Here is a 23,053-nt window from a genome sequence, read left to right on the forward strand (position 1 = left end):
GTGCACCTATTTCCTGGAAATCCAAGAAACAGGTTTCAGTTTCCTTGTCATCTGCCGAGGCTGAATACCGGTCGATGCGTCGAGTCACTGCTGAAATCACTTGACTTGTTCGACTTTTAGGAGATCTCACAATACAGCCTACCTTACCAGTCCCCATTCATTCCGATAGCCAGGTAACGATACACATCGCTCGCAACCCTGTCTTTCATGAGCAAACGAAGCATGTGGACCTCGACTGCCACTTTGTCCGTCAACAATTCCTCTCTGGTTTAATTTCCCTATCTTTTGTTCCTTCCGACTGTCAACTTGCCGATTTATTCACAAAACCCTTATCTGGGGTTTCTCATCGTCACATTCTAGGCAAGTTGGGGGTCCATTCTCTCCCCTCCATCTTGAGGGGGGATGTTAACGATCAAAACCTTCATATTGATTCAACGGAAGATGAAGAAACGAGAAAGAAGAAGATGAAGGAAGATGAGGAAACGAGAAAGAAGAAGATGAAGGAATAAAATAATAATTTCGGATGAATGGTGCACATGTGAATGACACATGGATATACTACAAAGTAAATAAATATTCCTATACCCATTCCTATTTCTCACACCCATTCATTTAAAATGATACACATTTGAGATGAATGGGCCATACGTGAATACACATGGATATAGTACAATATAAATAAATATTCCCCCCATCCATTCATTTAAAGTGATACACATTCCAGATGAATGGTGCACACGTGAATAGCACATGTATATAGTACAATGTAAAGGAATATTTTCGTTAGTTGGTTTTGCAAATAGCCAATAGGATTTAGTACAAGCGTATACGAATATTTATTTACATTCTTTGGTATCTATACAGAGTTTTGTATAAAAGGGCCAAGCTGTTAATAAGAAAACGGATAAAATTTCTCAATTTCGGTCTCTTTTCTTTCAGCCAGACAGGACAAGTCTGATCTAACGATTCAAGAGTTGAAGGAATCCATAGACTCGTTCAAGTGAATGCTTCCTCTGCCGTCTGTGGAAACTCATCTACCGTTCAGGTACAATACAAAACTCTATACGGCTAAAACTCCTCTTTTCACTCTCGCCTCTATAGAATTTGATTTTTCCTAAAAGTTTCCTGTACTGATTTGTAATATTTGCTCTATTGTGTGGATTGCTATTTTTTTTTACTCTTACTATTGATGATTTCCTTAAGGAGGAGAATATGAAGGGACGCGGAAAAACCCTAACCGCCACTAAGCCTAAGAAGAGGCAGGCCTGTTTACATTGTGATGAAAAATTGGCTCATGGCAACAAAAAGCAAGTGTATCTGATCGAAGATGAAGGTGAGGATGTTGCTGCTATTCCAACTGTAGATCCTGTGACTACAGAGGAAGAAGAAATACCCATGAGAATATCTATGGATGCTGTAGTAGAATACTCTAAGCCATACGAAGGTTGCTGTGTGACTGGGTACTATGGGAAGTGACCAGTGAATATCCTAATTGGTTTGGGAGGGACTACACACAATTTTATGGATGAATCCTTTGCGGATAAGTTAGGCTGTGACACATTTCCAATCAAGCCTCGGCCTGTTATAACACCTTTTGGGACTGTTATTGTGACCTCCAGAGCATGCAAAAACTTTCAATTGTTACTGAAAGGCGCCCTGTGTAGTGTGGATTTGTATCTACTTCCATTGTCGTCAAATTGTGACATGGTATTAGGATATGAATGGCTAAAGACGTCCATTGGTGGTGGGGAAGTTAAGATGGATTCTAAGGGTATGGAGTTTTCGTTCCAGGGTAACGAAACACTTTTTACCTTTCAACAAATCACTTGAACGCAGCAAGCGCTGAGAGTCTTGACAAATTTGGAAGCATTGGGACCTCGAATTTCACATTGCTAATTGACCTGTTTTAGATCTTTATTCCAGTTTCTGTGTCTGCAATTTTCCTAACAATTCTCCCTCTACGTGAAAGTAAATGAACTACTACTTGTATTCATCCTTAGTTCGTTATCTACCAATGGTATATGTCATTTTGAGAGTTGGTTGTTTTTACCAGCCTTGCAAGTTATGAAATCCATTAAGTTTTTGATTCTCTATCCTTCCCCTGCTTACTGAGTTGTTGGAATGTAATATGTCATTATTGCTATTGTGGATTAATTATTAGCTGTTTGTTGAATTGTGTTTAAATAGAAGTTATTTTAGATTTTCAATACTTGATGTGATTCAACTCTCAGGTAAATATGAACAATTAAGTCACCTGACAACCATTTGTCAATTCTTGCTCCCCGATAGCTTTTCTGGGTTTGTTTCTGATCTTTGGCCAAGCCATAATGTTAAACATGCACCAAACTGCTCATTTTTGTTGTGAAAGTTTTAATCAGGAGAGCGATAAAGAGGAATAGTCTTGTTTTGACATGGACCAATTAGAGTAATTCAGAAGGCAATTTATGTAGCAATTGTGGCAAGGGATGTCATAATTTCATTTACTACTCCCTCCCTTAGTTTATGTGAACATATTTCCTTTTTGGTTCATTCCAAAAAGAATGACCCAAACAATTTAGCTTAAATTCTCAATTCTACCCTTAGTGAGAAGCTTTTATAACTACACAAATATTGTGAATCCCTTTTTGAGTTATTTAGGACCACAAATTCAAAAAGTCTTCATTTTCTCTTAAACTTTGTGTCCAGTCAAACAAGTTCACATAGATTGGAACATAGGGATTAGTATTTTAACGAGGCTCGGAGAAATTTGGCCTCTCTTGTAAATTTCATTTCCCTTTGGGATAGAGTTGGTTCATAAAGGTAGAACCACTCCAGGGCAGCGACATCCTCCAAAAAGATCTATTTCGGAAAAAGAAATGAATATAGACAAAATTGCTTGTAATATTCGATTAAGCAATTTTTAATCAATGATCTAAATGTTAAATGAAATTGGCATACAATAACCTCTTTGCTTTTTTGTTTGCAGCGCCAGAGCAAGTGTTTTTCGTTTGTTTTTTTTAGATTACACGTAATTTTGTCACATTACCAACAAAAATGAACATATTGGCGACGTGCAACAAACTTCTTTAATTTTTTCCTTTTCCGGTCTTTTCTTGGATTTAATAACTAAAGATGATAACCAAAGGTGCAAATAAAAAGCATGTATTATTTACTTAATGACTTTCCTCACGCGTAATACTCTAATGGGAAAAAGGAAATTAATTAAAAAAACTAATCAAGTGATATTCTACTATTGAATTATCGTTAAAGTGCAAAAGAAAGGAAAGATCACTACTATTTGATGACGTTATCTTATCAACCCATTTTCATTTTAAGCATAAACTCAAAATCATATTCACACATCAACAACAACAACATTCCAATCTCAAATTGGGGTCTATTAAGCTATATACACTATTTCTTTACACCACCTGTAACAGATCGCTTGTTTAAGGTTATAAACTCACATTGCTATTATAGTTTGATTTTTAAATCACCTTATAATAATAAAACAAATTATTTAGATGGAGTGCATATGACAAAACCAAAGAATATGTAGATAAAAAGAGTGGAGGAAAATTAAGAAATGGAGGTCAGCATAATGGGAGGACACGTGTAAGCAGTGGGACGTCCTGACCCCAGTCATAATTTGTACAAGTTCCGTTGCAGCATTTGAAGGGTGTGCAGACTCTGTCACGCAGCCAAAACTGCACTCCCACTTTGCCACTACCATATTTCCAGTGCCAGAGTACTGAGCAACAATTTTGTTTTTTGCATGTAAAAGTGAAAAGCAAGCCACTTGCACACAAAGAAACAGAGAGAAGATCATAAGCTGAGAAAATGAAAGGTTGGTTGGTTTTGTGATGGCTATTATGTTTTCATTCTGAAGATTTCTCAAAGCTTTCTCGGGAATACAAGGTCTGTTTCTAGTCCTATATTTCTAATGCAAATCCATTTAGCTCTGGCAAATGCTGTTGGTTGTAGCTGAAAAATGAATAAGAAACTTGTTCAAAAGGAAAATATAAGAAATCTATAGTTGGTTGTTGAAGATTAAAATTTTATCACCAGTTACATACACGCCTGCTTCCAAATAAAGAATACAGTGTTTTTTTCCTACTTCTAATTTCCAATTTCTGCTGTTGTTTACTTGGTTCATCTTTACCTTTTTCAGCTTGTTGCTTCAGATATAATTTTTTTCGTCCTTTATAAGCAGTGCGATTTAGGGGGTGGGGAGGTATGGCATGGAGTTTGCTATCTTTCGTTCATTATGGGTTAAAAGAAATTGCCTTTCTTCTACAAAGCTATCAATCTTTAGTTTCCATTTAAAATTAAAAAAAAGAACATGAAACTGAGAAAAAAGAGCAGTCTTGTGCATGATATTTTATGATGAATACAACTTTTGCATATTTCACCGTTGATCATATCTCTAATATTTATTGCACATGTTTATCCACTTATTATATAGCAGTAGCTCTTTTTGTATCTCTGTTGTACTGCCCTTAAATTTTGTTAAACAATGCGTTTAGTCTACCTCTAGTTTGAATTTTGGGCAGAGTGAGGTTAATTCTTCTCACTGTTTTGTGGGTCTTCATGGTTAAAATAGGGGTTAAGACCTGAATATATATTCACACATTTAGAGGATTATTAAAGAGTTTGTTGTCCTGTGTTAATCGAATTATCTCAGGGACGTCGTGAAAATGAAGAAGGAACTTTGGTCTCCAAGCAATGATATGCTGTTTGAAGTACTACCTAAATTGTCTACTAAGGATTTGCTGAAACTGAAATGCGTGTCAAAGGAATGGCAATGTCTTATATCTGACCGCAGTTTCATCCAAGTTCAGTTGAAAAATATGGAACCCCCCTCTGGTTTCTTCTACCAAGGTAGGTACCAGTGGTGTGATGAAGATTATGACTGGATCAGCTACATGCCTATATCAGGATCAGTTGCCACTGAAGAAGTCCATAATGATGTTCTTGATTTCCTACCAGAAAATGTTGTCATCCTCGATTCAAGATATGGACTTGTCTGTTGTCGAAGTATCTTTCCTTGTAACGTTCCCCTAATCTACATCTGTAACCCTGTGAATAAGGAATGGAAAGCAATTCAGTGGCCAAATTCGTCTAGAGAAAGCAGCATAGCCTTGGTTTTTGAACCATTAAAGAAACCGATTAATGAGTTCACAAAATTCCAGGTTGTGATAGTTAGTCATCAAGATGAAACTAGTACAGAAGGGGATAGATATGGATATTTCTCTTTCAACATTTATTCATCAGAAACAGGATTATGGAGAAGATCAGGAGAGATTTGTTATTGCAATCACAACATGTTGAAAAAGGGATGCATTTGTGTAAAGGGGATTATATATTGGCTTACTGATGGAGACCAAATCCTCATGTTTGATCCAGAAAATGAGATATCTTGGTTGATAAGCATACCACTCCCTAGAAACCAGTTCAATTTAAAACCCGAGATGTGCTTGGGAGAAGTTGAAGGGAGGCTGCATTACGTGTTGATTTGTGAGCATGGACTTCAGTTGTGGGTGCTTGAGGATCGTTTTACGTCTCAATGGGATCTAACTTATACAATCTCTTTAGAAGAACTGGAAAATGAAAACAACAAGTATCTGTTCAAGATAGCTGAAAAGTTGGCAAGTAACTTCAATACTGATGATATCCCATGGATTGGGACTCTGGCTTTCAAGGATAACATCTTGCTTATGAGGGTTTCAGTTAATATCTATTTGTATCACTTTGAGACAAGGAAGATGAGACACCTCTGTAGCCTTTCTGCTCTCGCGCCAAAGCCTTTTTTTGTTGCCACAGTGGTTCCATATACCATGAGCTTAGTTCCGCTCGGTCAGTCATAGAAACAGTCACTCTTTTCTCCTTTTAGTCCTTGGTTTAGCAATATACATAAGCCGTTACCGATAATAGATGAAGTGCTCTTTCTGAATATCCCATTCCTTGGGATATGCATTAGTTTTTGTTATATCCTCACAGCAAGCATGTTTAGAAAGACTTTAGTTATGCAGTTTTCTTATGGAAGTGCATTTGATGGTGAGACATAGACATTAAACAGGAAAGTCACAAAGTAACTTTATCTTAGGTTACTAATCCGAGCAATGACATCAAGTTTCAATGTATATTCTGGTAGTCCTTGGTGAATGTAGAGATGAAAACATGACTGATTCTGAGTTACTAAGAAACAAATTAAGCATGTTTTGTTTTTTCTATTGCAAGTGCTCTTTTGTATGCTTAACTCTGTTGCCTTCCTTTTTCTTTTCCAATGGTATAATATGTGAAAGGAAAGCTTGATCTGATTCTTGTTACAACTTCTTGAAAATGATAGGAGCTAGCATGGTCTCTTGCTGTGAAAAGGATTTGAATTGTGAGTCAAGACTTTAGTTTGTATTCTAAACTGATGAAGTGATGTCAAGCTTTAGTAGATCCGAGGCATATTGCTGCGAAATATGTTTCTTGTTTCTCTCTTGATCTAATTTTACATAATAATGCAGGACTAACATCTCGTACTTATATTTGGCTATCCTTTTCTCAATTTAATCGAGACCTGTTTAATATGCTTAAAAAGAGTGCCATCAAGAAAACATGCAGATTCTGAGTTAAACATTAAGCATAAAATGATGTTGAGACATAGAGATTAAACAGGGACTATTCAATTATAATACTATCTGAGTTGGTATTCTATATTAATGACCTGTCTGATGTCCAGCTTTAATAGATATCAGGCATATTGCAACTAAATATATTTCTTATTTTTTTCCTTATGATTGAATCTTTGGCGGAATTCTATAGATAAGGTTCTACTCTCTTGTTATTACAAAGCTCTATTTTACACATTGATGTTTCAGTTCAACTTCACCTAAAAGTCCAAACAGGGGTGCAGAAACATTTGTTACTTTTTGCATCCAAAGAACGACATATTTCTGAAGAAGCTATATGAACACAAAAAAGCGCATATGCTTATTTCTAAACTCAGAAAGCTCACAAGTTTACGTGAAACTCGAATTAGTATCCTTAATAATGAACCGTCTTTCTCCACATTCACATCAAAGAAAAGCTACAGAAATCTTGTCACTATGTCATTCACATGGGACAAGAACCAGGAGGAGGAGGAGGAGAGCAAATATTCAAATATATTGCGTCAATGTGTGGAGACTTCAAAATTGGATAACGCTAAAGCCATACACGCGAAACTACTGAAAAACTCAGGCAGCATGTCTTCGCTATACTTACAAAACCATCTTCTAAATGCTTATGTGAAATGTGGTGACACGGGCAACGGACTCAAACTGTTTGATGAAATGCCTCACAAAAATGTGGTGTCTTGGACTGCCCTCATTGCTGGCTTTGTGCAAAAGGGCTTCCCTGTCGAAGCATTCTCTTTGTTTACCCGTATGCACCAGAGTGGGACGAAGCCTAATGAGTTCACTTTTGTGAGCGCCCTCCACGCTTGCTCGTTTGAGGATAGATTAAACTTAACTCATGCATACCAAGTTTATGGACTAATCACAAGACTTGGGTTTGAATCTAATGTTTACTTAGCGAATGCTTTTCTGACAGCTCTGATAAGGCACGGTAGATTAGGTGAAGCACTAAAGGTTTTTGAGTGGTGTTCTAATAAAGATATTGTGACTTGGAATGCAATGATCGGTGGTTGCATGCAATCTTGTTGCTCAGAGGTGCCAAGACTTTGGTACAAGATGATTCATGAAGGAGTTGTACCAGATAACTTCAGTTTTGCTAGTGTTCTTACTGGGTTGGCAGAGCTTTTGGATTTTGAATTGGGTGTGCAAGTTCACGCCCAGCTGGTTAAGTGTGGTCATGGAAGTGAGATATGTGTAGGGAACTCTTTGGTGGATATGTATTTGAAAAATCGAAGCTTGGCTGAGGGTTTCAAAGCATTCGAGGAGATCCCTCTAAAAGACGTTTGTTCCTGGACGCAAATGGCAGCAGGGTGTTTGAACTGTGACGAACCAATTGAAGCTCTCAGGGTCATTGGAGAAATGAGAAGGGCAGGAGTGATGCCTAATAAGTTTACTCTAGCGACTGCTTTTAGTGCATGTGCCAATACAGTCTCTTTCAAGGAAGGGGAGAAAGTTCATGGATTGAGGATCAAACTTGGGGATGACATTGATGTCTGTGTAGATAATGCAATGCTTGACATGTACGCGAAATGTGGTTGCATGGATGGTGCATTCTTGGTTTTTCGATCAATGGGTGAACACACTACTGTTTCATGGACCACTATGATTATGGGTTATGCGCAAAATGGATATCCCAAAAAAGCTCTTGAAACTTTCGATCAGATGAGGGAGGAAGGGGCAGAGCCTAACTATATTACCTTCATATGTGTGCTTTATGCTTGCAGCCAAGGAGGACTTATTGATGAGGGATGGAAGTATTTCACTTCAATGAGTCATGATTATGGTATTCTCCCTGGAGAAGATCACTACGCTTGTATGGTTAACCTCCTCGGACGTGCTGGCCGCATTAGAGAAGCTGAGGAATTAATCTTAAGCATGCCATTTCAACCAGGTTTGTTGGTCTGGCAAACCTTGCTTGGAGCATCTCGGCTTCATGGGGATATGGAAGCTGCAAAACGAGCAGCAGAACGAGCATTACAAGTCGACAGAGTTGATCCTTCAATCTATGTGTTATTGTCCAACACATTTGCTGGTCTGCAGAACTGGGATGGTGTTGGAACTTTGAGGGAACTGATGCAAAGTAGGGATGTCAAGAAAGTGCCTGGCTCTAGTTGGCTTTAAATGAAAATATGGACTGTTGTAATCTTATATTGTTAATGAATGCAATCTAGACTGAGTTCTTTTTCACTCTTTTTTGATACCAGAATTAGGAATTCACGTGAATTCTGCAACTTGGCTTAGAAACCAATGCTTACTCATCCAACATGCCAACCTCTTGGTTCTTGGGGTCATTTTCATGCACTATGATTAATTTCTCTATTTTCCAACTCTGTGTATATGAAAAGCTTCCTCCTTATTTCAATTGAAAAAACTTACCATTTCCTTTCTATTTTTCTACTAAAATTTCTCAGCTTCATTTTTTTAAACTTCAAACAGACTTGATTCAATTAAAACAAAAACTTCATCTTGTTGCACTCCTCTTAGTTTAACTAGTGGTTGGTTTGAGACGATTTGAAGGAAATATATAGATGATGGACCATTTCATTTGTAGGTAATAACATTTTGATAAAAGGACACTTGCCTGAACTGGAGGGACCTTAATTAATTAAATTAAACAAATCATTTACAATTTCGCCTAACTAGATGCCACGTGTATGTATATTAGACCTGTGAACATTCTTATACAGCAACTCACCTGGGACTCGGAAGTTGTAGTCTCCCTTATCAGCGACCCCACACGAAAATATCCACCTATCCAAAGGCGAGTACTCAATAAGCCCATCAGCTATTTATACTCGCAATTGCAATTTCACGCGCCCCTCTTTTCATCCATTTCTCAAATTCCCCTAACTTCTCTCTCTCACATCGATTTTCTCTTCTTCTCTCTCTAAATTTCGGTTTCCCTTAGTTTCTTCTTTCTTCTCTCTTTCTCCATACGGAGAATCCTTATATAGACAAAAAAATGTCGTCGCCCGGAACTTTTGGTAGCGGTGGAGGAGGAGGCGGTGCTACCGGCAATCAACCGCAGAATTATCACTGCTACCAATGTGAACAGACAGTTACCATTACGCCATCGCCAAACTCCGAACTCACATGCCCTAATTGCAATGGTACGTTTCTAGAAGAATCCGAAACCGCTCCACCACCTTCTAACCCTAATAATCCCGATAATTTTCCCTTCTTCTCCGCCGCCACTACCGATGACCTCCCCTTCGGCGGCGGTGGCTTTCCGATTGTTTTCTCCTCCAGTGCCGCTTCCCCTGCCGGCGGTGCCGTCGCTTTCGATGATCTCTCCGCGCTATTGAGCAGTATCGCTGGTGGTGCCGGCGGTGCCGCCTTCCCCAGTCGATCCCCCAATCAATTCGATCCTTTCGCTTTCCTCAACAACTATATGAGTACTATGAGGGCCGGTGGTGCTAATATTCAGTTAGTCTTCGAGAACCATCCTGGCGGTAGCGGTGGTGGTGAGTTTAGGTTTCCGGGGAATTTCGGTGACTATTTCCATGGGCCTGGGCTGGAGCAATTGATCCAACAGCTTGCGGAGAATGATCCAAATCGTTACGGGGCACCTCCAGCTGCGAAATCGGCTGTTGCTGGGCTTCCGGATATTAAGATCACAGTGGAATTGTTGGATTCGGATTCATCTCAATGTGCTGTTTGTAAAGATACTTTTGAACTCGGTGAGGATGCAAAGCAGATGCCTTGCAAACATATATACCACAAGGACTGTATATTGCCATGGCTGGAGTTGCATAATTCTTGCCCTGTTTGTCGCTATGAATTGCCCACCGATGATCCTGATTACGAGAATAGGAGAACATCACAACAGCAGAATGCAAATTCGAATGCCAATAATAGTAACAATAACAATACAAACAACAACAATAATACTGGTTGGATATTTGGGGGTTCAGAAGGTGGTGGGGGGAATCAGGAGAATTCTCAGACACCTAGGACAGTTGAGGGCAGGCTTAGGATACCATTACAATGGCTTTTCAGGGGACTTGGATCACCTGCTGAGACGAGCAATAGTGGAGGAGCGAGCGGCAATGATACTAACAATAGAAACAACGACAACAACCATACGAGCAACAATTCTCGTGGTGGGGAGTCAAATCCAGGTTCTGGAGGGCAAGCACGGCAGGAGGATCTCGATTAATTACAGAGTTATGAGGTTGTATGTCCATATTTGTTACATTAAGTTTTGTGTATGCTAGTATCTGAGAATTACAGGAGCCCCATCCTTGTAATATATGGGAATTTCGGGAAATAATGTTTTTGATTGTTTGAGTTGTTGATCATTTGTTTTAAGTTAGCCTCGGAGTCTGTGTTTTATTCAGTTAGTTAATTTGCTGTTGTTTGGTGTATACGAACTGATTGGGATCGTGCACATTACATATGACACAAGGTCTCAAAAAGAGAAAAATAGACGGTCAATAACAAGAATATCTATGTTTTCAGGAGGGTGTTAAGATGTAACTGTGGTAAAACAAGGCCTTTCACATTTCAAACCACTACCTTGAATATCAGTTTGGTTCGTCTTTAGCACCTTATCGTTTTGTATCTTTGAGAGGTGAAATGCCAACAAACACGCTTTCTAGTTTATTTTGGATAATTTTCACTCAAAGTAAGCTCCTGGCTTACCTCTATCACTCTCAAAATCCCTGCTGCTTCTGTTGACATAATCTACATATAGCTGGCTCCCTATGATGATGGATCCATTGTCTTACGTATAGCTGGCTCCCTATGATGATGGATCCATTCTCTTGTAAACGGAAGGAAACAGGAATGACAAGTTGTTAACAAGGAGGGTATGGATTCATGTGTTAATTTGGTTTAATTCTTAGCAGGCCAACTGAACTTTTTCTTAGTCTTCAGCTTGTATATAGTATCTATCTTAGTTGCTAGGTCCTTGTTAAAAGCATTCTGTACCTATTTATAGTGAAACCTGTGAAAAACGTTTTTCACTGTATTACTATTACATGTTTAAACGAGTATAGTAATAAACATCTAAATTCAAGAATGATCTATTCCTTTTCAGTACCTTATGTCCTCGCTAAAGGAGGTAATGAGACTAGGGTCTAGGACAGATGTCCTACTGAATAAAATGTGTCTGTTGAGTCAAGCATGTTATTCAACGCTTCACTTGGCTGACATTTTTCATTCCATGTCTTTATGATTTGGTGCCTTTACTTTGTGATGATTATTTTTGCTATTTTTGTTAGCTTGTTTTTCAAGAGGTAGGGGGTGTGTGTCTCTTTGCTCCCATCTCTCATGCTGCCTCTAGAATAAAGTCTCTCAAAGGGTCTCGTATTGATGTTATTTTTGTTCTATGCTGTGTATTGTTCATTCATTAGAATAGTGTAACTGCATTTCGATTTGCTCTGATTCATGGATTATTCTGTAGCGTGGCTCAGGATCAATTTCAGTTGTTTGACATCATGTTATTTTAGACCTTCAAATCATAATATTTAGATGTACTACGGACAAGTTCTAATCCAATTTTGTCCTAAAGCACGTATACGGTTGTTTTTACCAGGTTCTTACTCTTATAAGCAGCTTTCTCATGTCATGTTGACTTAGTTCTTACAAAAACAGGATTGAAGAGATGAGTCCCCTTCTCAAAAAGCAGGAGTGCAGGGAGAGAGGGGAGGTTTGGTGAAAATGCAAGTGTAAATCGTCACTTTCCACATCTCTTTTGCAGTTACTGATTTCATTAAGTTTTCTACATGACTATATATGGGAGTGTTTGCATGTTCTGCGTTGTGAATCAGCAATGTGTATCATTGTAGTTCCTGGCTGAGGTTACTTAGGTGACAGTCGTTTATTTTGTCCTTATCCTGTTTCAAATTTGTGCTGAGGAGGCTATTTAGCAGTCATGTCAATATTTTTGTTGTTATGCAGTATCATGCCTTTCCTGATAGAGCATGATTAGCTTATGGTTGAATTTAACTAAAACCTCCTCCAATTTCCAAACAAATTTTCAGAAGTTATGATGTATAGTTTGTGATTCATTTTAGGCTGTAGTTATGAGACGACTTTCTTTGTCTTACTAGTAGTACATTATTTTTGTTTCACGTTTTACCATAGCAGCAGGCTTGCCGTTCTGGCAGTCCAACTGATTGTAGATTAGTAGATAAATTATCTGATTTTGCTTCTCCAAAAATTACCCGACTCAGTATGGTAGATTGGCAAGAACAAGAACTTTTTGCTATTAGAGGTAGCTATTTCAGTTGAGGATTAAGAATACATGTAGGACGTTCAAACCTCAAAGTTACTCTAAATACTCTAGAAGTTATGGGTCAGAGGTAGCTATTGTGCCGTGGAGATATAGTAGCACTAGTTTTTTATGGAACTCAACTACTCAAGGGATGACAAATTCTGTCGTTATCTGCAGTTTTAATCAAACCAATAGCTGTAACTTAGAAGAAAGAAAGCAAGAGATTTGTGTAGTGATTGATGGTCGTTATCTGCAGTATTAATCAAACCAAACAAGAATATGTTTAGAGCCCGTCTGGATTAGCTGATTTGAAGTAGCTGATAAGCATTAGGTGCTGAAAAGCACTTTTAAGTGCTGAAACTGATTTAATAAATAAGCAGTTACGTGTTTGGGTGCAAGTGTTGCAATTGATAATAAGTTGTTGTAGTACTTGATAAAAATGTGTTGATAAGATATTTTTCTATTAAAATAACTTAAATAACCTTAGACTGTTTACACTAATAAGGGCGTAATTTTTTCAAAATTTTAGATTCCAGATCGATTCAAATACAAAATATTCTATTTGTCATTTTATTTTAAATACAATTGTGCTTAGATAAAATAAATTTTATGATAAGCATATTTCCATAAGTTATAATAATTAATATTTGACAAACGTTTCTCAGTAAAAAATAAATCTAAATAGGACGAAATATTTGAAGAAAAACAAACACTGTCTTCATCGCCACAACACTTAGAAAGCAATACACCAAAATTTTGATATGTAAATATGCAAAGGAATAGAGAATTTGCTTATCTCACATAGTCAATGAGAATTGCATACTTGAAGAGGGGGGAGGGGAGGGGGTTAGGTAGAAAAATACTTGAGGCAGTGAGTATCGATGTATGAGTTTTATTCTAAAAAGGAATATTTTAAGGATAAAATAGTAAAAATCTTGGTCAAACTTAAAGTGCTTATACGCTAAAAATTCATAAGTTGGGGGTGACCAGCTTATGGCTTTTGACTTATTTTTGACTTATAAGCACTTGGCTCACTTTTAACTTTACCAAACGTATAAATAAGTCGAAAAGTGCTTATAAGCTAGTTTGACCAGCTTATAAGCTTAGCCAGACACCTTCTTAATCCTTTTGCTGTCCGGCTTCCCACTTTAGACAACGTATTTGTCTCGAATTCATGATTTATAAGATAATTGGATAAGTTTTTAATTAGTCTGAAAATTTATTTGCCAAAACATTCAATCCTCTCTTTGTTGGGATCTTCTTTATCACAACTTCATGTTCATTGTGTTATCCATCGTGTTGCCTAACCAACTGAAGTTATGGTTGTTTGTAGGGGTGTATATAGGTCGGGTTGGTTCGAAATTTTCAATTACCAAACCAAATCAATTGTGTTGGGTTATTAAATCTAAAGATCAAACCAAACCAATAAAATTCGAGTTTTTCAATCTCGGTTTCTCGGGTTTTTCGGGTTTTTTCCGATAAAATCTTCGTAGAACAAAACATATAACTTGTGCTCAAAATATTTCTTTAATCCTAGTAAGATACAACTATATAAAGTATTTTTCAAGAAAATAATACAAAATATGAGATGTGTCATGGCTTATCCTAGAATATTCAACAATAAAGACATGTAATATCAATATTGCTAATTAAAAAGCCATAATAAAAATAAACATAATCTAAAAGTACTAAGTCATGCTAAAATAAGTAGACTAATAAGGGAGTATTAATTACATGACTAAACGCTAAAGAAAAAATAAAAATAGGTTATGCATTTTTATTTAAATTATTGTAAAACAAAAAATAGATATTCAATACATCCTCATTCGTAGTATTGAATTGAATGTCTTTTATTAGCATTAGTATTGATTTGATTTTGGTTTGGGCTTTTGTTAGCATTATTTAATTTACTAATATTAATGGCTATAAAACTTATTGGAACATTCAAAAGTTCTAAGTCCAACTTTGAAATAAGGAATTTTTACATTCCTATGCCATATAGGAAAAAATATTTATAAATTACATCACAAAAAGTATATTTATATACTAAATATATTTAAAAAAATTATATATGTAATGTCGGGTTGGTTTGGTTTCGATTTGACTTTCTTTAGTTAAAACTAAACAAAACCAATTATGGTCGAGTTTTTTTTTCCAATACCAAACCAAATCAAACCAAACTATAGTCGGGTTTTTTTTCTTGGTTTGACTCGAATTATCGGGTTGGTGTGGTTTGTTGGTTTTCTTTGTAGACCCCTAGTTGTTTGGAGTGCAAGAGGATGATAATATACTATATACTAAATGTGAATAAAGAAGAACAAACTTTGTACATGTTATTTCGGTTGTGACTTAATTTTCCTAAGTTGATCTCCTGTCTAGTGTTTTCTGTAGTCAGAAAAATCTCACCTATTGCTACATAAAGTTAAGACAATCTCCCATTCAGTTCAATAAGTCATCATACAAAAAGTTACTAACCAATCATACATTTACCTCAATCTATTAACCTCTAAAAATGTGACAAAAAAAGTGGTTTTAATACAGCATGGGACCTTCACTTGATATTCCGACATAAGTAGTCATAAAGTTTTCCTTTCTCCAACTCGGGATAGAATGTGACATAGTTTATGTGACTAGCTAGGTGATGTGAAGTTGAAGGAAAAGAAAAAGAAGAAAAATTATAGTAAAATTTTACCCATACTCAATATTTATGGCAAATCCATAGATGCATGATATGTATATGAACATAAACTTCTATCACATACTGATGGTCAATTAATATAAATTTTCACCTCATTAAATCATTCAACGGTAATAAGTTAATATGATTTGGTACAATTACAAAGTGCAGGTAAATTTTACCCAAGTTGCTTGGTCCCATTGAGCTTTTCCCCGTATGTGAAAAATGATTATAGCATATATTGCTTCTTTCTTTCCCTTTTTTTTAAAATAAGATACATTTTCCTCGTTATGTTAGAAAATAACTGACGGTAGAAATATCAATTGCTCAACAATATAAGGGGGAGATATATAGTTCCTTGGAAAATGAACAAAGGTTTGGGACATATTTTCTGCCGGACACGTTCTTAACGTCATGTATAACTTCCAAATCAGCTCACCAATAATGTCTTCATAATATTTTGTCCCTTTCCACTTAATTTTGGAAAGAAGAGACAAAAATGGTTAACGAGGTAATTAGAAGTCACAAAGTAAGTTCCAAATCTCAATGTCGTAAACCAAATAGATGAATTACCATTATCCTATTCTCAAGTTCCTTTAACCACGAAAGATTGCAGAGAAACTACAGACTTACAAAAGTAAAACACTAGATCATATTAGTTAAAAGAAGTTAATACAAAATCTGGAAAAAGAACATCCCAAGCAACTGAAGCCTTAACTTTTCACCCCAAAATAGAAGATGAAAGAAAGCAGCAATCTATATCTATCTAATGCTTTCAAAAATTGAGATCCTCATTACAGCTCGTCCCGCAGTGGTGATAGAAAGGAGATCCAGTTTACCACCTGTTCTTGGGTGGTTTGACTTTATAAATTCTAACTATCCAATTAGAAGTCGTGTACGCCTCTTCCAAGTACTCAAGCTTGATGTCCTTGTTCCCTATTTCAACTCCCCTAGCTCTATCATATCTGGGCCATAAAGAGACATTGGAAAGACAACAGTAAATCACTTCGAAGGATTCCAATAATGTCTGTAGATCTACAATTCATCACTTAAGCCACAACACTTCCAACACCGATTTGCCAAGTATTAAAACACATGCATCGTTTCAGGAAACCAATTAAATTGCCAAATCATTTTTTTTTCATTTGCATATACACGCATATGAAAGCGTCTAAAATGTTTCCGAGCTTCAGTGATACTCTTTTGATAACCAAGAAATCCCCAAGGACCAGCTGGTACAAGACTCAAAAATCGGTGGATAATGGGTCCGCCCCTCTATCCCTCTCCACTTAAATACTAGGCTTTTTTCTGTGTTAGGGTTCGAACATGTGATGTATGCCAAACCCACATATCACGCGTTGTGCTCTTACAATTGATTTCTCAAACACAATTTTTCTAAGAAAACTATTTTTTTCAAAATATTAAATCAACATCTGACAAAACAAAACCTACAAAAGACAAAGAATCTCACTGAAAACAGCAAATTTATAAATTCATGTTAACCCCTGTCAAAAGTCTTTCGTGCCTTAAGCGAAGGAGCGAAGAATTGGATCTCATAAAGGGGAATATAAATATTTGCCTTGGCTCCCTGTCAAGCAGCTTAAGTTGGGTCTATCACAATGTGAGAGGCTCGAAAGCCAGGCAGCTTCATTTGTTCAACCAAAATTTATTTTATGTGCGTCTTTTCTCATCCCCACCCTACTGCTTGTTCCAAAAGCAGGAAAAAAAAAAGGGAAGTTAAAAACTGCTTAAAACAAGCCAAAAGCAATAGACTAATGAAGGGACTAAAATATCCATCACAAAACCAGGCAAGTGCAATGATGCTTCTAATAATCATGAGGAATGCTGAGGTTAGCAACTTACCCAGGGGGCTTGCCATATTCTGTAGTCAGCTCCCCAAAGCGATAATAAGATAGCTTGTACCTAATCATGAAACATCAGTTGTATAAAATCAATCTATGCGTGCAAGATAAAGGAAGAGATTTTGATAGTATAGAGGCATGAACAATGACCCAAAAAAATTGAACAAAAAAAAACTTCAGAACCAAAATATTTTAAAAAGTTTCCAATAAAATGTGGTAACCTGTCTTGACGGGACCAAAATACTGTTGGACAAGGAAGAAACAACGTGCACAATGAGTCATGAGATTAAAGGGAACTCACATTAGACAGTTCAACATCTTAGGGGCAGCACCTTTATCAACACGATACTCGCCATTAACAAGGTAATCTGGTTCTTTGATGACAGGAAAAACTCCACCACCTATTCTCACCATCCACAAGAATCTAGCATGAAAAGGATGAGTGCAACCAAATTAGAATGAAGTCACAAGATACAACCAACATTAAGAAAGAAAACAAGGATAGATGAAATCAGCATATTCAGATGAATGAATATTTGATAAGACATTTTATATGCTTACACAGGATAAAAAAGAAATGTGAAAAGAATCTCATGTAAGCCTGATAATAAGAGGGAATAGTATTTTTAGGATTAATTAAAGAAAATAAGATGCAACATGAGGAGAAAATTAGCAACCCTGCTTTTTAAATCAACAAACTCCTTACTTGTTTATGTCATCCGATGAATACCCAGTTACACCTCCAAACACAACCAATACATAATCCACATCCAGTGATCTCATTATCTCATATGCTTCATCCTCATAAGATGACATCGCTCGTCCAACTGTAGCTATATGTGTGTTGTTCCAGGTATTATTATCTACAATGACAGTCCTGTTTCCCATGGCAGTGATCTGATAACCATAATCCCACCAAGACATCACCTTAGCATCCGAAGGAGTGTTCTGCCTCAGCCAAAAATATGCTTCACGGTAGTCATCGAAGATAACCCTATTCCCATGGGCACCCCTTGCAGCTAGGACAATGGAGGGGGATGAGTATGCCTCTGATGTCACCCAGGTACAATGGATTGCATATCTAGTCAGCAAATAGAAAGCACCAACAAGCAATGCAATTGCTCCATTTTTTTGGTAGGGCAAAGATTGATCAAGCGCACCCTGTTTTAGACACAATCATTTAAAAAGCAAGTTACTTATTGGCTACAGTGGGAAAATAGTTCCAAAACACAATTGTGGTGAAATATGCCATAACCACAGAACCTCTTTTATAAGCAACACCAACTTGGCGAATTCTTTTACAATATCACTTCATTTTGAAAGAAAATGAAGGAATTGATAAGTTGAATCATACACTAAAACAGTTAATTGCACGCACAAACATTAAATGACATTTCCCTTCACCACTCATCTACTAAATACCAAGGATAAAGAATACTTTGGCAAATATATAATTCTACTTTTTAATTCACTTTCCATAACCTTTTTAGTATAAGTAATTTAATATAGCGTATAAAAATTTTGAATTCCAGCCTCACCCCATCTTCCATACCAATCAGCAGTTAGTTCACGCACTGAACACTTTTCTGGAAAAAAAGGAAAAAGATAAGCAAGGAGAATCCTCACATCAAGAATAACCGAATCAGCCCAGACAATGAGGAACAATAACGGTAATATGGCTTGCTTCTAGGGTAAAAAAAAAATACAGATAACTTTGTCAAAGAGTTGGTATGCGATAACACGTGGAGTAAAACGTTTTTACACTTAGTTGCTCCACATTATTGGATCAGACAATAGCCCAAACCCTAAGAGGGATTTGCACAGAAGCAGACAACAACAGAGCTAAAGTAGGTCAAAGTCAAAATAACTGCTAATGTTAGCTAACATTTATGAAATTTAGTCCTCACTAGTCACTAGATGTCAATTTAGTTGCTTGCACATAGTAAAACCTCTTGGAACATACACACATTATGCAAGGAAGTTAAATTACCAGACACTGTCTGTCATACCATTTTAGAGAATTTGAGTTAAGAGGCTAATCCCCAAAAAAAAGAGAAAGAAAGAAAGTGACTAATATTTCTGTGAAGGCAGCTTGTTTCAAACTTGCAGTTGAAGAAGCAAAAACATCAAAACGTAGCCATTTCCAAAAGAGATCTTCAGACAAGAGCAGTCAGACAAATACAACAAATATCTTCGTTTCTCCATTTCTTTGTTGGATCACTTTAAAAGTGGTCAAACTATACGACATCATTTCCCAATCAAGTTGTGCTTGTTAAATGAGTCCTAAACTATTTAACACACCAAAGATTCCATTCCTGATAATTTAACTAGCTGCTTGTTAAAAAGATATATAGGCTCATCACGTAACTTGAAGTACAACGAAAAATTACAAACAAATCATATTTAGTGATGCTACCTTTGAGGAAGTCTTTGCACTAGTTGTTCCTTTACCGGAGCCACCTTGAGTAGGTTTAGTTTTTGTCCTCACCAACTGACTTAAATTCTTGATAGTTGCTGAGACAGCAATAGCACTGATGAGGCATACTGCAGGTGTGGCAACAAGAATCAATCGAACCATGACACCAGCGAAGTACATGCTGGTGAGACCGTACATCACGATAAATATGGTAGCATCTGATAGTCGTTTGAAGCAGAAATACAGACCCGCCGGGAAAAGGATTAGCAATATATGGAAATCAAACATGAAAGATGACCATGCGGTTGGCTGATGCTCAGAAACAGAAGCAATAATGGGAATGTGGTCTTTCGCGTAAGTTGGATCCAGAAGTGAGTAAAACCGGCCAGTCCATGGAGAGATATAACCAGAAGCAGTGCCAACTCCAAGAGCAATGGCACCCACACTTATAGCACAAGTCAATGTTATCCTTAAGAAAGCTTGAAATAACTTCTGATCATTCAGTAGATGTTTTACCCAATCCAAGAAATAAAACACCTTCAAGAAGATAAACACTTGGTATTCAAAACCAGCTGTATCCTTTCTCACACAGCTTCAGCAAAATGCTAACAGCAATTATCAGTCATGAGCGAAGAAAAAAAAAACAGAACAGGTGAAGAAGCTAAAATGTCCTGTGAGACAAATGTCTATCCTCCATATTAGATTCTTACGAAGAAAAAATTGAACAATGGAGAGAGGAAAAAAATCTACAAGCTGAGGAGAAGAAATCCTCCTAAAGGAGTTAAATAAAACAATACGAACTCCCGTCAAGGACCCCAGAAAACCATAGGAGTTGTATCCTTAAAAGCGCATAAAGCTACGGACTACATAAGAAAACATGAATGACTACTTTGCAATGATATAAAACGATATAAAAGAAACACAATTCACTTTTATTTATCTGTTTCCATCGGAATAGCAGAAGGGACAAAAGGAATACCTGCATCAAGAAAAACACTCCCATTGCTGCCATATGTTCTCCGGACTGTACATGCTGAAAACCCACAAAACGAATTTGCATGGCTAGCAACATTCCTAAAATGTACATGCAGTTGTAAGCAACATATAGCCTCATTGAATATCTCCCAGTAACCAAGAGTACCAGCACATACAGTGGGATTAGATTAATGATAAAGATATAACCACCCCAAGCTGAAACCATGTAGAAGTACCCAAAAGCTGAGGCCAGAGACCAAGCAAGTGAACCTCCCTTCACTGCCTTAACGAATAAATAGAAAGTAAGCAACAGAGCAAATATTGCAACTGCTTCATTGTCATATGATCCAGCCACCGACCTTGAGATGTAACCAGGGCAGATAGCAATCAATGCTGCAGCCACAAGCCCGGCACCCGAATCCCATAACTCTTTCCCAAAGAAGTAAGCAACAAGGGTTGTGTTGGAAGCAAAGAACGGCGCTGTAAGCACACAAACCTCACGAATATGGACAGCAAACCTGGGAAAGAATGTCATATTTTTAGCTCACGAAGAAGACGGTGGAATTTTTTTCTTTATCTTAACAAACTTGACAAAAATCTCCAGATTTTCAAAACTACTACTACTACGCCTCAGTCCCAAACAAGCCGGGGTCGGACATATGAATACTCACTGACCACGTTACTCCATTTAAACTCATCTCATGCCAATATTACACAAATACAAATAAAAAAGTATTAGAAGTTCTGTATATTCTCTAAACATATAAACTCTGAGACAAAAGTAGTATACTCAAAATTTGGCTAATTTAGCAAAGATCGCCATTTGCACTCTCAATTTGCAATTTAAAGGTAAGTAATTTTGAATTATGATTAAACTTTGCTCTCTATGTCTCATTCCCAATAAAATAATTTCTCTCTCAGTGACTCATCATTCAATTTTACGTTTCCTTAATTTATCTAAATTTGGTCTATAAATCTCCTCTCTCGTAATCCTCACACGGTGCGTCCTCTTTCACATTTTTCTTAAAGAATTACACCGATAAGTCCTCACCTGAAAGTTCTCTTTCGGTAATAAAATGCAGAATATTAACAAAAAGCAATACCTGAGGAATCTCAGTACCCAGTAGATGAAGGCAGCAGTGACCATAAGGCCAGGGTAAAGCGTACCCCCAATGATACGCCCAAGGGGATACCAACTCTCCGAGTCAAACCAGTTCCAGAACTCGTAAAAACCTTTCTGAGTCAAGTACAAAGTCGTTCTGTAATTGAAATAGGGATCGAATTCGTGGATCATGCTCTCGTATCTTAGCACACTGAATAGCCGAGTGATAAATGCCAAAATGTAGACGAGGCATAGGATCGAAATCCGAATCAGCAGCTCCTGTTGCTTCGTCTTAAGCTTTAGGGATTTGAGTGAGAACAGTGACTGTGGTGATGAGAGCAGATCCGTTGCTTTCTCCATTTTCGCTACCATTTCTGATTAGATCTACTGCTGAATTGAACTGAAACTGAAAAGACTGAGATTTTTTTATTCTGACTGATCTAGTTTTTGGTTGATTTTTCTTCCATTTAAGAGTTTGGATCAAAGCGCAAACCCTACTGAAACGTTAGTCGTAGTACTGTATGAATCATAGAGGGATCCGCAGAGCAAGTATCGAGTCTGAGGAATCGACAACGTGGAAAAAACGATGACATAAAAAGAGGACTTTTACGAGGTATTTTGTCAATGGGCTTATATTCAGCTTAATCTTCTCTTTAGGCCCAATTGCCATTTCCGAGAAAATGCTGTTTTCAAAATAATAGACGGAAGAATATCACGCGGACACTATTCATGTCAAATGTTTAAGTTATTTGGATTGTATGTAAATAATTTTAAAATTTATATTTTCTCAGTAAATATAGATAATCATTGAATATTAACTACATGAAAAAATTAACCATTTCTTCTATTTTTCTTTTTTGATAGCATTCTTGTCGGTGTCATTTGATCCTAAAAATAGTGAGAAAGCAAAATAATAACTCATATTTATTGCAAAACAATCAAATGTTGAAACAATGAATAACTCTTTTGATAAGACTTAACTCTTTCACTACTACTTGACCCATTATTTGATGTGTTGATATCTCTTAAAAATATTTCTTTTTTAAAATATCAGTGTCTAAAACATTATTTTTCAATAATAATTATTTATATAATAATGTAATTGAAAATATTATTCGTAATTCAAAACTCATTTTAGTTGGCTATCTAATATATAA

The 23,053-nt window shown here is 36.8% G+C and overlaps 4 protein-coding genes and 1 long non-coding RNA gene across 6 annotated transcripts; 4 read left to right on the forward strand and 1 right to left on the reverse strand.

The window, feature by feature from the left end:
* The first annotated feature begins 902 nt into the window (after nt 1–902).
* Nucleotides 903–1,796, forward strand: LOC107830997 (uncharacterized). The gene is made up of 2 exons (XR_001658261.2): nt 903–1,045; nt 1,204–1,796. It is a non-coding gene; the product is annotated as an uncharacterized LOC107830997 (long non-coding RNA).
* Nucleotides 1,797–4,676: 2,880 nt separating this feature from the next.
* Nucleotides 4,677–5,846, forward strand: LOC107830991 (putative F-box protein At1g32420). The gene has a single exon (XM_016658705.2). It carries the CDS (start codon nt 4,677–4,679, stop codon nt 5,844–5,846), a length of 1,170 nt encoding a protein of 389 aa, XP_016514191.1.
* Nucleotides 5,847–6,686: 840 nt separating this feature from the next.
* On the forward strand, nt 6,687–8,831 carry LOC107830996 (pentatricopeptide repeat-containing protein At2g13600-like). The gene has a single exon (XM_016658711.2). The coding sequence runs from the start codon at nt 6,957–6,959 to the stop codon at nt 8,763–8,765; it is 1,809 nt and encodes a 602-aa protein (XP_016514197.1). The 5' UTR covers nt 6,687–6,956; the 3' UTR covers nt 8,766–8,831.
* A 623-nt stretch (nt 8,832–9,454) lies between these two features.
* Nucleotides 9,455–12,663, forward strand: LOC107830995 (E3 ubiquitin-protein ligase RING1-like). Of its 2 annotated transcripts, none has more exons than XM_016658710.2 (2): nt 9,455–10,818; nt 12,184–12,663. In XM_016658710.2, the coding sequence occupies exon 1, from the start codon at nt 9,607–9,609 to the stop codon at nt 10,801–10,803; it is 1,197 nt and encodes a 398-aa protein (XP_016514196.1). In that variant the 5' UTR covers nt 9,455–9,606; the 3' UTR covers nt 10,804–10,818; nt 12,184–12,663. The 2 variants fall into 2 exon arrangements, with proteins under 2 accessions (XP_016514196.1, XP_016514195.1); XM_016658709.2 differs by having other exon boundaries at nt 12,243–12,663.
* Nucleotides 12,664–16,170: 3,507 nt separating this feature from the next.
* On the reverse strand, nt 16,171–22,557 carry LOC107830994 (dolichyl-diphosphooligosaccharide--protein glycosyltransferase subunit STT3B-like). The gene is made up of 7 exons (XM_016658708.2): nt 21,898–22,557; nt 20,799–21,312; nt 19,820–20,356; nt 18,110–18,564; nt 17,705–17,827; nt 17,405–17,464; nt 16,171–16,506 (listed from the first exon to the last, which is right to left on the reverse strand). The coding sequence occupies exons 1-7, from the start codon at nt 22,266–22,268 to the stop codon at nt 16,377–16,379; spliced, it is 2,190 nt and encodes a 729-aa protein (XP_016514194.1). The 5' UTR covers nt 22,269–22,557; the 3' UTR covers nt 16,171–16,376.
* Nucleotides 22,558–23,053: the final 496 nt, after the last annotated feature.

This window comes from Nicotiana tabacum, chromosome 6, assembly GCF_000715075.1.
Source record: "Nicotiana tabacum cultivar K326 chromosome 6, ASM71507v2, whole genome shotgun sequence".
Taxonomy (NCBI): domain Eukaryota; kingdom Viridiplantae; phylum Streptophyta; class Magnoliopsida; order Solanales; family Solanaceae; genus Nicotiana; species Nicotiana tabacum.

Excerpts from the sequence above, each read along its gene's own strand:
- LOC107830991 (XM_016658705.2), top strand. The coding sequence starts at position 4,677 with ATGAAGAAGGAACTTTGGTCTCCAAGCAATGATATGCTGTTTGAAGTA.
- LOC107830996 (XM_016658711.2), top strand. The coding sequence starts at position 6,957 with ATGCTTATTTCTAAACTCAGAAAGCTCACAAGTTTACGTGAAACTCGA.
- LOC107830995 (XM_016658710.2), top strand. The coding sequence starts at position 9,607 with ATGTCGTCGCCCGGAACTTTTGGTAGCGGTGGAGGAGGAGGCGGTGCT.
- LOC107830994 (XM_016658708.2), bottom strand. The coding sequence starts at position 22,268 with ATGGTAGCGAAAATGGAGAAAGCAACGGATCTGCTCTCATCACCACAG. Across the intron at positions 20,357-20,798 it reads GAGTGTTTTTCTTGATGCAG|GTGTTTTATTTCTTGGATTG; the intron begins GTATTCCTTTTG and ends ATCTTCTTGAAG. Across the intron at positions 17,828-18,109 it reads TCATCGGATGACATAAACAA|ATTCTTGTGGATGGTGAGAA; the intron begins GTAAGGAGTTTG and ends TTTTCATGCTAG.